The sequence below is a fragment of the Myotis myotis genome, unplaced genomic scaffold (assembly GCF_014108235.1).
Source record: "Myotis myotis isolate mMyoMyo1 unplaced genomic scaffold, mMyoMyo1.p scaffold_m19_p_7, whole genome shotgun sequence".
NCBI lineage: Eukaryota > Metazoa > Chordata > Mammalia > Chiroptera > Vespertilionidae > Myotis > Myotis myotis.
In genome coordinates, this window is record NW_023416379.1 from 77,492,583 (window position 1) to 77,505,113 (window position 12,531).

Here is a 12,531-nt window from a genome sequence, read left to right on the forward strand (position 1 = left end):
GAAAAGATCAATGACCTGGAAGACAGAATAGTGTAAATCTATAAATCAGAACAGCAAGAATAAAAAATTATAAAACACAAGGATAGTAAGGCACCTCTGGGATAATTTCAAGTGCTCAAACACTCCTATTATAAGGATCCTAGAAGAAGAAAAAGAGGGAAGGATCAGAAATCTTATTTATAGAAATAATGGCTGAAAACTCTCCTAACCTGGGAAAGAAAACAGACATCCAGGTCAAGGAAGCACATAGTGTTCCAAACAAGATGACCCAAATAGACTCACATCAAGTCATATTGTTATTAAATGGTAAAAGTTAAAGATAATGAGACAATCTTAAAGGAAGCAGGAGAAAAATGAGTTACATACAAAGGAAACCCCATAGGGCTATCAGCTGATTTTTCAGCAGCAACTTTACAGGTTGGAAGGGAGTGGAAGGACATCTTTAAAATGCTGCAAGAAAGGAACTGATAGTCTAGATCAAGTTACCCAGCAAAGCTATCATTCAGATTTAAAGGAGAGGTAAAGGTTTCCCAGACAAACAAAAACTAAAGGAATTCATCATCATTAAACCAGTTTTACAATAAATTTTGAAGGGTCTTCTTTAAGCAGAAAAGGCCATAAGCAGAAATAAAAAAGTATGAGAAAAAAAATCTACCAGGTAAAGCCAAATATTTAATAAATATAGCCAATCTAACATTTAGAAAGCTACTATGAAGGTCAAAAGAAAAAAGTAATGGTGGCTGAACCAGAATGTACTTCGGAGAAATAGTAAAATGGTCAGACTGGAGATGTATTTTACAAGAAGTGCCAATGAGTTTTTGTTATGGGATTAGTGCAAAAAGTGATGTTAAAAGATGTATTGAATAGTCAGTCACATGATTCTTACACAACTCAAAAAATATTTAACTTCATTTATAACTTAAAATATTCAGTATTAAAGGTGTAAAACTAATTATACTGGAACCAGATTAAAAAAAGAGACCACCTCCAAATTTATGTTGCAATGCATATTTTTAAAAAATGATTACTTTTCTTTTATAGCATATGAGGTTTAATCCCTGAAAATTTGTTTTCTTAATAAACTCCCTCTCTATGTTTTCTCATGTATAATCAAAAGAAAAGTTTATGTAGGAACAGTGCTAGAGACCCAAATTTCAAAAGGTTGGTGGTAATCCACTAGATATTTAATAGGTACTTCTTAAATAGAATAGTACACAGAATCACCAAAAACCAAAGACTTCAAGCAATTCAAATATTTTACCGAAAATACAAGACTCCAAATGAAATTGGGTTATTTAAAAATAATGCATCTAAAATTTAAGAACTAAAGTTACAAAATAGTTCTAAATGCTAAGGACTAAGTATGTATTTTTACATAAGATGCCCATGAAAGACTGCCAGTCCCAAATGATGTTATACTATGATTACTCTTCACACAGCATGATTTCAAAAGGATAGGGTAATTTTTAATGGGCTAAAAGAAAATTCTAGGGCAATCAAAATTTAAATCATTACCACTTAATGGGTTTAGAGTTACTGTGAAAATGGCTTGAGTATTTTTTTTTTTTTGCATGATTTCTTTGCTATATCAACTAAGCTAGCATGCAAACTACTCTATGTGTGACTGTATCTGTTCCACATATTATTCTACACCATGGAAACCCCGTGCATTCCAGTCTTTAAATGCTAAGTAGTTTGAGAAAATCACATACGTATAGCTTAGCAAAATTGTTGTAGAATAGCTTTTATCCAGAACATCAATCAAGTTCTTTTATTAAAATTGGCAAGTGACCATAATCCCTTCTTTTACCACTGCCTGAGCTGTTTAAAAAAAGTAAGTACCTGGCACAGATATAGAATCCTCTGCACACCTGTGACAACTGCTCTAAGGATCTGAGATCCAAATCACTAGACACCACCCATCGGAAGATGTACATGAGGACCTCCATCGGCAGCACTGCAAAAGAAAAGCACCCTTTCAGTGACTCTCCTGACCGCCTACTGTCTCATTCTCAGGGCAGAAACCTTTATGTATTCCTACAAATTTATGAATCACACCTTCAGTATTGCTCCGACATAAAGCATGAGTGTATTTAACTACCCCAAAGTAATAATGGTTACTAACATGAAGACACAAATATCTTTGTGTGTGTGTGTGTTTTTCGGTACAGAGCAGATCTGAAGCTACTTTTATAAAGCACCCCTATCCCTTGGAAGATCTTTTGCCACCAAGATATATTAAAATAAGTGTGCTAGGAAAATAATATACTATATATATATATGTGTGTGTAATTGCATTCAACAGTAAAAGTTATTTTTGAAAATTTCTAATTGTCCCCCATGACAAATGAAACACTTAACATATGAAAAGAAAAAAAAAAGCCATTCATTTTTAAACATTCAGCTTATCTCAGGACTACTGTCCAACTTGGCTGAAACATCTGATGATACTAGTACTCCTCCAATTTTCTTAGGACAGCCCCCAACAACTCAGACACTCACGCTCTTAGATCTTCAGTGAAGAAAGTATGGCATCCTTGAACAACAGCACTACAAGTTCTGATCTACTTTGGACTCTGAAAAGCTTATTATTATACACAAACCGTAATTATAATGAGATCTCCAATCTTACTTTGAACTAGACCAGCTATCTGAACTTGGAAGTTTGGAAATCTAAAATCTAAGGTTAAAGTATTTCTCATGGACTGATAACAAGCGTAAATTCTCACCTGATATATGAGTCTGACTGCTCTCCAGTTCGGGCTGACACAGTTTGAGCACAGACTCCTGAAACGTGAGCTGCTGCTGGAAGTAGGACAACAGATCTGCCATCTTGCTATCATCATCGTTATCTTCAATGCTGCAAAAGGAGGGAGGTGAGTACACTAAGGGCCTCCGTCTACAAACATAAAGCTTAGTAACTGATTTTTCATAGTATTTTCAAATCTTCTTGATAAAAAGTCATCTAAAAGCCAACTTCTTACTGCTTTTTTCTTTGATGTGATAAAAGTGTGCCCTGCCTTGCAGAGTACCATAACAAAGCTTCAGCAAATTTAATTCCCACCCAGAAAGAATTAGAATTTTGGAAAACAAATGTTGAGATTTAATTTATTAGTTTCATTGTAGAGATTTTATGTGTTAATGAAAAAGATAATTTCACATGATTTTTAAAATCTCATGTAAACATATTCTTTTAAAAGTGACTGTAGCCGAGGCCGGTTTGGCTCAGTGGATAGATCTTCGGCCTGCGGACTGAAGGGTTCCGGGTTCGATTCCGGTTAAGGGCATGTACCTGGGTTGTGGGCACTTCCCCAGAGGGGGATGTGCAGGAGGCAGCTGATCGATGTTTCTCTCTCATCGATGTTTCTAACTCTCTATCTCTCTCCCTTCCTCTCTGTAAAAAATCAATAAAATATATTTTAAAAAAATAAAAATAAAAATAAAAGTGACTGTAATCCATCTAATTGGATAAAAGTCAAACAGATGTCATTTGAGGTACTTACCAAGGGTTTTCTAACAGATGTGCCTTATCACCCTACATTTAGAGGAAAATGTGAAACTTAAAAAATCTTAGCAGGGCCCCCAAATCATCTATCCATATAAACAAACATGTAGAATTCCATTTTTGCTGAAAGAACCTTAAAAATGATCAGATGTACCAAATGGCTTAGATGAGGATGAAATTACGACACCAGGAAGACCTTATTATAATACAACAAAGGATGAGTGTGGTTGAGTCTAAATGGATTCAAGAGCTACTCTATCAACATTTTGCAAAAGGCAAAAAAAAAAAAAAAAAGACTTTTATGGCTTATTATATATGATTAAAAAAACCACAAATGCATCTTTAAAGAACTTTCATAGCATCTAGGTTTGTAAAAAGGAACTGCACAGAAAAAGAATGATTCTTTAACCCTTTGAGTGCCAACCAATATCCTAGGAACTATGCTAAAATTGCCAAGGCATTTTTGCTGATTTTACAGCAGTTAAAGAAAAAAATTATGATTGCGCTCCCAGCACTTTTGGTGAAAGACAGGAGGAGCTCCCGGCACTCTAGGGGTTAACACAAACTTCCTGAACAACACTTGGAGCAGTGGTTCTCAACCTTCTGGCCCTTTAAATACAGTCCCTCATGTTGTGACCCAACCATAAAATTATTTTCGTTGCTACTTCATAACTGTCATGTTGCTACTGTTATGAATCGTAACGTACATATCTGATATGCAGGATGGTCTTAGGCGACCCCTGGGAAAGGGTCGTTCAACTGCCAAAGGGGTCGCGACCCACATGTTGAGAACCGCTGACTGGAGTCTATTTCTAAAACTGGCTAAGAACTGGGTGCAAATGATTCTACCCAAATTTTAAAGAGACTTAGCAAAAGCCCAAATGATTCCTTTTAAGTAGGAACTACCTTACACTATTAAATCTAATCTGCCAAACAATATTATTGGCCCAAATGTTCAAATAGGCAATTAATAATGACTTCATTGGGATGTTTTTAATGTGGCTTATCCAAAGTTTAAGTGCTAATACTATAAGCAGTTAACAAACACTGGTAATAAATACAAGTTATTGATAAAGGAAACTTATTATTTCATGGCAGAAGTAATATAATAGATAATATAATGTCTTATTACCCAAACTCTATTTTTCTAGGTGTTCATCTTTTTTAAAAAATATATTGTTATTGATTTCACAGAGGAAGGGAGGGATAGAAACATCAATGATGAATCATTGAGTGGCTGCCTCCTGCACGCCCCCTACTGGGGATCGAACTCACAACAGCAACCTCCTGATTGAAAGGTCAGTGCTCAACCGCTGAGCCACATCAGCCAGGCAGCGTTGTTCATTTTAAACCTGACATTCTCTCATGGATTCAGACTCCCTTCCCTTCTATTATCAGCAAATTGGGCTTCTGGGGATAAAGGGGTTGAGCCAAAATAATTTTACTAGTATAATTGTTCTGCAAATAGCTTCAAAAGTACTGACTTCAAAATATATTCTCTTGATCTGTATCAAATAAAACCATCATGACTGACTCAAGAGCTGGGTCTATCCAATGAAATATGGTTTATTTGGGGAGTGCTTATATCCTGCACCTGTGCTTTTAAACCAACGTTATACAGTTAATGATATTCCACCTACATACCTTAAGAAATAATAAACTAAGTCTTTTACAATTCAGCATTTTCCTAATAAAATGAAAAGCCCCCTTGTAAGTAAAAATGTATAATTTCAAACATAAACAAAAGGAGAAAGACTAGTGTAATGAAACCGTATTTCAACCATTATTAACACTTTTCAATTCTGGCCTAATTACATTTTAATAGTTTTGACTTTAAATAAGTTTCAAAAAGTTGAAATATGCCCTGTAATTTACTCCTTTCAATAATCACTGCTTTTATAAAACAATTCTTTCATCACCTTATTTCTGTTGTGTTTATTTAAAATGTGCATTTTGATATTTTAAAATTAAATTTCCCTAATTAAAAACTTCTGTAATTTTATCAACAAGTCTTTATACTAAACACTATATGACTTAAGAGAAAAGTACCATCTTCTTATCATGTTAAGAGTCAACAGGCCAAAGACGCTTAATTTTAACAAACTCTATGTATTACTGTCTATCAAATTATATACGCACTAGCTGCTTCCAACGCCATCACCATCTGGAGACCGGGTATAAGTAATCTTGAACTCTATATCAGGTACAAGTTGCATAGCCCTACGATAAAACTTGATGGCTAAAAGAAGAAATAAAGCTAAATTAGCTATGACCACACATTTTTGTCATTTCCTTTGATTACCCTTAACTGTGGTTTAGTTTGGCAACTTTCTTTACAAACAGTCAAATTCCCTTTATCTACATGCCACAGTAGTTCAGTGAACAAACTCATTTCTGGACCTTACTACTCAGAAACAAGCTTTCTAAATCTAACATGTTACAGAAACTTAAGGTGTTGCATTTTACTGGTCTTTTTAGCCCTTCCCATCTTTTCCCTCGGCCTCTTATGTATTGTCAGAAGGGAACTTATGCAGATGTCTTTCTTCAAACTTTGAAAATGCAATTGCTACAGCCCCAACAACAAAAATTTTAAGCAAATTTTTCTAAAACACAGAGCTAAGGAAAATCAAATGCTCCCTAGTGGGTGGAATAAAAAGATACGAGGTTTTTTTGGAATTTATTCTTCAAATCCAACTTTAGTCTAGCTAGCTGCTTCTTATTTAGCTAAATCACTTTTAAAACCTGTTTTTGTTTTTGTTTCAAATAAATCCCCTGGCCTGGGGTTTAGAGTTATAATATTTGATAATATCTTACATAGCGATATACCAATAGAACGTGGTGCTGTAGAGGCCAACTAGGTGAAGTCTGCTTAATTCAATACATTCTGCCATGTGTTTTTTACTCTGGGTGAATCACTGTACACTAAGTGGAGGTGGGAATTTTTCAAACTAATTAAGACTATGGAGAGACATTAATTGGATCCTTTTAATATCTTAATAATGCAATAATTCTGAAAATGTCATTTTAGGGGCATATTCAAGGGCTCCAAGCAAAATAATATTTCCTATGCCCCAATTATTAGCTTTACTATGACAAAATAAAAGCCCAAATACAAAAATAATATGGTAAATAGTCCCATCACTGTGTTTACTTATGTATTTCTATTAGCCATTAATAGAAACAAAGTTAAAGGGTATTCCTTCACAGATAACATAAATTAGAACTTAGAAAATATGTTCCTCAATGGATCCTTAATATTCCCCTCCCCTGAAGTAATTTCACTAAAAAAGAAGCATAATCTATTTTTAAATAAGTAGTAATATTTTAAAGACTTTAATAATGAAGATTAAAACCTAAATATTTTTAAAAAAGTCATTTTACTCATCCTATCAATATTATATTTCCCAGCAATATTTTTTTTGAAAAGAGTAAGGTTATATAGAAATAAAATTCTTATTTTTGATAGTTTAAGAACGAATTTCAAATATAGGGAGACTGATGTTCTATACCAAATATATTCTAGTAAAAAAATTTCTCAGTAACTAAGAGTCATTATTCAGAAATGTCATGACAGTATGACCCTACGTTTTTACCTTCATAGAGAGCTCCATTTTGTTCTTCTTCTACTGCTTTTAGGAAGAGTTCTCGAGCCTATAAAAATAAACGGTGGAAAATATTTTGAAAATCAGTATTAAAAATGAGTATGAATAGCAGAGAATAGTCCTCTCAACAAATGGTGCTAGAACAACTGGACATCCATAAGCAAAACAACAAACCTTGACCTAAACCTCACATCTTACATAAAAATTAAGTTGAACATGATCATGGGGTTAAATTAAAATTTTTTAACCTTTCAGGAAAAAAATGATAAAGAAAATCTTGGAGATCTAGCAGTAACCAAAATTCTTATACTTCACACCAAAAGCACAAGCCATAAAAGTTGATAAATTGGACCTCATCAAAGTTAAAAATGTGTTCTGCAAAATATTCTGTTAAAGATGGAAAGACAAATTATAAACTGAGAGAAAGCATTTAGAAAACAAAATGAACTCTCAAAACTCAACACTGAAAACATAAGCAATCTAATTAGAAAAGATAAACCAACATTTCACAGAGAGGATATACAAGCTGGAAATAGCACATGAAAACAGCACCATTAGACATTAGGGAAATACAAATTAAAATGACAATGATGTGACCCAGCCAGTGTGGCTCAGTGCTTGAGCATGGCCTCATGAACTAGGAGGTCATGGTTTGATTCTACTCCAGGCAGATGTCTGGACTCGATCCCCTGCAGAGGCATGCAAGAGCCAGCCACTCAGTGATTCTCTCTCATCATTACTGTTTCTGTCTCTCCCTCTCCCGTCCTCTCTGAAATAAAAGCATTTTAAAAAGTACAATGAAGTATTACTATACACCTATCAGAATGGCTAAAGTTAAAAAGTAATGACACACCAAATACTGACTAGGATGCAGCGACACTGGATCACTTGTACATGGCTGAGGGAACATAAAATGGTACAAACACTCTGTAAAACAGTTTGGCAGTTTATTTTTTTCTTTATATATATATATAATTTTAATTGATTTTAGAAAGAGAGGAAGGGAAAAGAAGAGAAACATCCATGGGAGAGAAACATCAATCAGCTGCCTCCCACATGCCCCCTACTGGGATCAAGTCCTGACCAGGAATCAAATCAGTGACCTCTAGGTTCACAGGATGAGGCTCAGCCACACCTATGGGACTATGGCAGTTTCTTTTAACCAAAGATGCACTTATCTAGAAATTGCACTCTTAGGCCAAAGAAATGAAAACTTATATTCATGCAAAACCTGCACATGGATAGTCACAGCAGCTCTGTACATAATAGCCAAACACTGGAAACAACCCAAATGTCCTTAAACTGGATAGTTAAAGAAATTGGGTATCCATAACATGCAATACTACTGAGCAAAAAAAAGGAACAAACTTTTTATACACACAACTTCAATGGATCTTAAAGGAATTATGCCAAGCTCAAAAGTGTATGGTTCCATTTATATAGTATTTTTTAATATTAAAATCATATGCTTCAAGTCAAGATGATGGTGTAAACATGGTACTTGCCATCTTCCACAACCACATAAAAATTACAACTAAAACAATCAGCATTCAGAATCACCTGAAATCTAGCTGAAAGGAAGTCCTACAACTAGGGAATTGAAGAAACAGTACATCAAGACTGGTAGGAGTGGAGATGTGGGGTGAATTGTGAACTGGTTGGTCCCACTCCCACATATGGTGGTTTAAAAACAGGAGGAATATCTTGGCTGTGGAGGTTTCCCTGAGGCGAGAGGGGTCCCAGCCCCACACCAGGCCCCCTCCCAGCCCAGGGTTCCAGTGCTGGAAAGAGAAGCCCCTGTAACTTCGAACTGTAAAAACCAGAAGGGATTGTGGCTGAATGACATGGAGGCTGCTGCCTCAGGCAGCTCCTCTTAAAGAACCCATGCTCAGACTCACTCCCTCTGAGCTCCAGCACTTGAGAAGCAGCTTGAAAGGAACCTGGGACATTCAGGAAGGAACTAACTTGTGTGGAATCAGGGCAAGAGCTGGAGAGGCAGCTTTCTCCCAGACAGAAGTGCTGGCAGAGGCCATTCCTCCTTTGCTGAGATCTCTCCACCACAGAGCGACAGGCCAGTGCCATATCTGAATCTCCATCAACCTGGCTCACACTTTTTGCCCTGCCCTAGTGATTCCTTGAAACCCCACCCCTCCATACTTGCAGGCTCAACCAAGCCATTTGCAGTGCCTTTTCCATACAACTGGCTTCATGCTTCAGACTTTCCTAAAATCTCTCAAACAAGCAGCAGCTGGCCTCAGCATGCCCCATACCTCTCAGTAAGTGGCCCCAGGCCTGGCACTAGTGGCAGTCCACCTTGGTTCATAGCTGGGCCTCTCTGGCACACCTTCAAGCCCAATACAAGTAGAAGCCATCTTTAGATTGCTTTGTAGTTCATGCTGGGTAGCCCCAGGCAGGGCACAGGGAGTGACTGACTTTTCATCTCCTAGGAGGTTCCAGAACCAGTTTTGACTACTCTGGATTACAACTCTACCACCTCCACAAGTGACACACTCAAGAGGCAGACTCGGTGAGCACCAAAGCCCCACTGAAACAAGTCCAGGGCTCCACAGGGTTAGCTCCTGCCTAGCAGCTCTTCTGCTGTAGTCACAGTCGATCCTCAAAACTGATTGGCTTGGGGATCAATCCCTCCCAGTGACACCTACATCAATCAATGTTCAACTACAATAGGACAGTGCACAGCTCACACAAGGGCATACCTGGAGCATCCAGCTCAGGTGACTGGGGAGGCTGAGCCACTGGGCCCTACAGGACATCTACATACACAAGGTCACTCTACCAAGTCCTGGAGACACAGCTAATCTACCTAATACATAGAAACAGACACAGGAAAGCAGCCAAAATGTGGAGACAAAGAAACATGCCACAAATGAAAGAACAGAGGAAATCTCCAGAAAAATAACTAAATAAAATAGAAGCAAGGAAACTACCAGATACAGAGTTCAAAACAATGGTTATAAAGATGCTCAAGAAACTTTAGTGAGAACTTCAAGGACCTTAGTGAGAACATCAACAACATAAAAAAGGGACCAGTCAGAAATGAAGGATACATTACTGAAATAAAGAATAATTTACAGGGATTCAACAGCAGAGTAGAGGATGCTGAGAATCAAATCAAGAATTTGGAATATAAGAAAGCAAAAAACACCCAATCAGAAGATCAGAAAGAAAAAAAGAATCCAAAAATATAGATAGTGTAAGGAGCCCCTTGGACAACTTCAAGTGTACCAATATTTGTATCATGGGGGTGCTGGAAGAAGAAAGGGAGCAAGAAATTGAAAACCTACTTGAAAAAATGACAAAAAAACTTCACTTACCTGGTGAAAGAAAGACATACAAGTCCAGGAAGCACAGAGAGACCCAAACAAGATGAACCCAAAGAGGCCCACACCAAGGCACATCATAATTAAAATGCCAAAGATTAAAGACAAAGAGAGAATCTTAAAAGCAGCAAGAGAAAAGCAGTTAGTTACCTACAAGGAGGCACCCATATGACTGTCAGTTGATTTCTCAATAGAAACTTCGCAGGCCAGAAGGGAGTAGCAAGAAATATTCAAAGTGATGAAAAGCAAGGACCTATAACCAAGATTACTCTACCCAGCAAAGCTATCATTGAGAATTAAAGGTCAGATAAAGAGCTTCACAGACAATAAAAAGCTATAGGAAACCAGTATTACATCACCACCAAACCAGTATTACATGAAATGTTAAGGGTCTTCTTTAAGAAGAAGAAAACGATAAAAAAATGAACAATGCAATGGCAATAAATACATATCTATCAACAATTCAATCTAAAAAATCAAAATAAATGAGCAAGCAGAACAGAAACAGACTCATAGATACCGACAACATTGTGACAGTTAGCAGATGGGAGGAAAGTTAGCGGGGTGGATGAAAAAGGATAAGGGATTTAGAAGTACAAATTGGTCATAGTCCATGGACACAGACAATAGACAGGTGAAGGCCCAGGATGGGGTGGGAGATGGATGGAGGGGGGCAAAGAGGGAAAATGGGGACATCGGTAATACTCTCAACAAAAAAATTTTTTAAAAAATATTAAAATTTCAGAAATGGAGAATAGGTCAGTTTTTGTCAGTAGTTAGGAATGGCTCGGGAGGAGGGAGAGACGAGAGTGTAACTGCAAAGGTATAGCAAGAGGGAGCCTTGTGGTGACAAGATGATTCTGTACCTTGATTGTGGTGGTAGTTACATGAAGCTTCACATTAATAAAATTGCACAGAACTATTTATTTACATACACACACAAAAGTGCTTCTAAATCTAGGAAATCTGAATAAGCCCCATGCATTGTACCAATGTATATTTCCTAGTATTATAGCTAGGTAAGACATCACCATCAAGGGAGAATGGGAAAGGAGTCCAGAAGACTTCCCTGTACCTGTGAATCTGTAATTATTTTAAAATTAAAACAAGGGTCCTAATATATGGTGACAGGAAAATATTTGACTCTGGGTGGTGGGCACATGGTGCAATATACAGATCTTGTAACATGGTAACCCACTCCTGAAACCTATATGGTCATGTTGACCAATATCACCGCAATCAATTTAATAAAAACATAAAAATTAAAACAAAATGAACATGGAAGTTTTTAGTTATCATGGTAATGTCAATTACTTAATGGCAAATTACTTGTAAATAAAAACTTGGATCTGATGGTATAAAGATGACAGCTTCTGTGGTACAGGAGAATAATGAAAAGTTAGATGGGGTGCTGTGCCCACTTCATGTGAATAAGTAATAGGAAAGAAGTAAACAATCAGACAGCATCCAAAATTTTTCCAGTGGGAGCACTTTGGAAATTTTCCAGAATAAGGAAGTGATTAATGCATCATTATAAATTTGTCCAATTCAAAATATAACAAAATATTGCATTAAGACCTTTGAAAAGGTGTTAACATTTGAATAATTTTTTGCCCTTCTGTAATAAATTCAGAGGCATCAACCTCTAAGAGATCAAGTGAATATCAGGGATCAATAAGTTATCAAAGACAGGTCCATGAAGATAGTGTACCTGCAGGAAAGAAGCCCATAAGGTGTGGCGATAACACCCAAAGTACCTTCTTAAAGGGATGGATAAATTGGTATACTTGTCAAAGTATTTTTCAAGTACGATGTCCATAATACTTAACTTTTCTTCTTTTGCCAGTTCTTGCTTTACTTTGGTGTCTGCTGCTTTCAGAAAAGAGCCTCTTGCTGTTCTGCAAGATCGAGTTTCTAAATTGCCAGAGCCTACGCCTGGGGCAAGTTCAAACATCCACTGAGCTCTGAACATCTGGAGTTGTGCCTAGAAGAAAAAAGTCTTTTAGGACTCCTCTAGAAAGAGTAGCTCAACTTGGGAACAATTTGTCAATAGGTCATATATATCTATATATATAAAACCCTA

At 36.6% G+C, this 12,531-nt stretch overlaps 1 protein-coding gene across 2 annotated transcripts in view; it reads right to left on the reverse strand.

The window, feature by feature from the left end:
- FBXO9 (F-box protein 9) overlaps positions 1-12,531 on the reverse strand; it is a 31,532-nt gene that overhangs the window by 12,669 nt on the left and 6,332 nt on the right. The window contains exons 3-7 of one of the 2 annotated variants that reach the window (XM_036317140.1): positions 12,277-12,432; positions 7,099-7,156; positions 5,645-5,744; positions 2,730-2,860; positions 1,843-1,957 (exon numbers count right to left, since the gene is read on the reverse strand). In XM_036317140.1, the coding sequence (XP_036173033.1) occupies positions 1,843-1,957; positions 2,730-2,860; positions 5,645-5,744; positions 7,099-7,156; positions 12,277-12,432 (560 nt within the window). Of the gene's footprint in view, positions 1-1,842; positions 1,958-2,729; positions 2,861-5,644; positions 5,745-7,098; positions 7,157-12,159; positions 12,433-12,531 lie in introns of those variants that run through there. The other variant, XM_036317141.1, reaches the window with a different exon arrangement.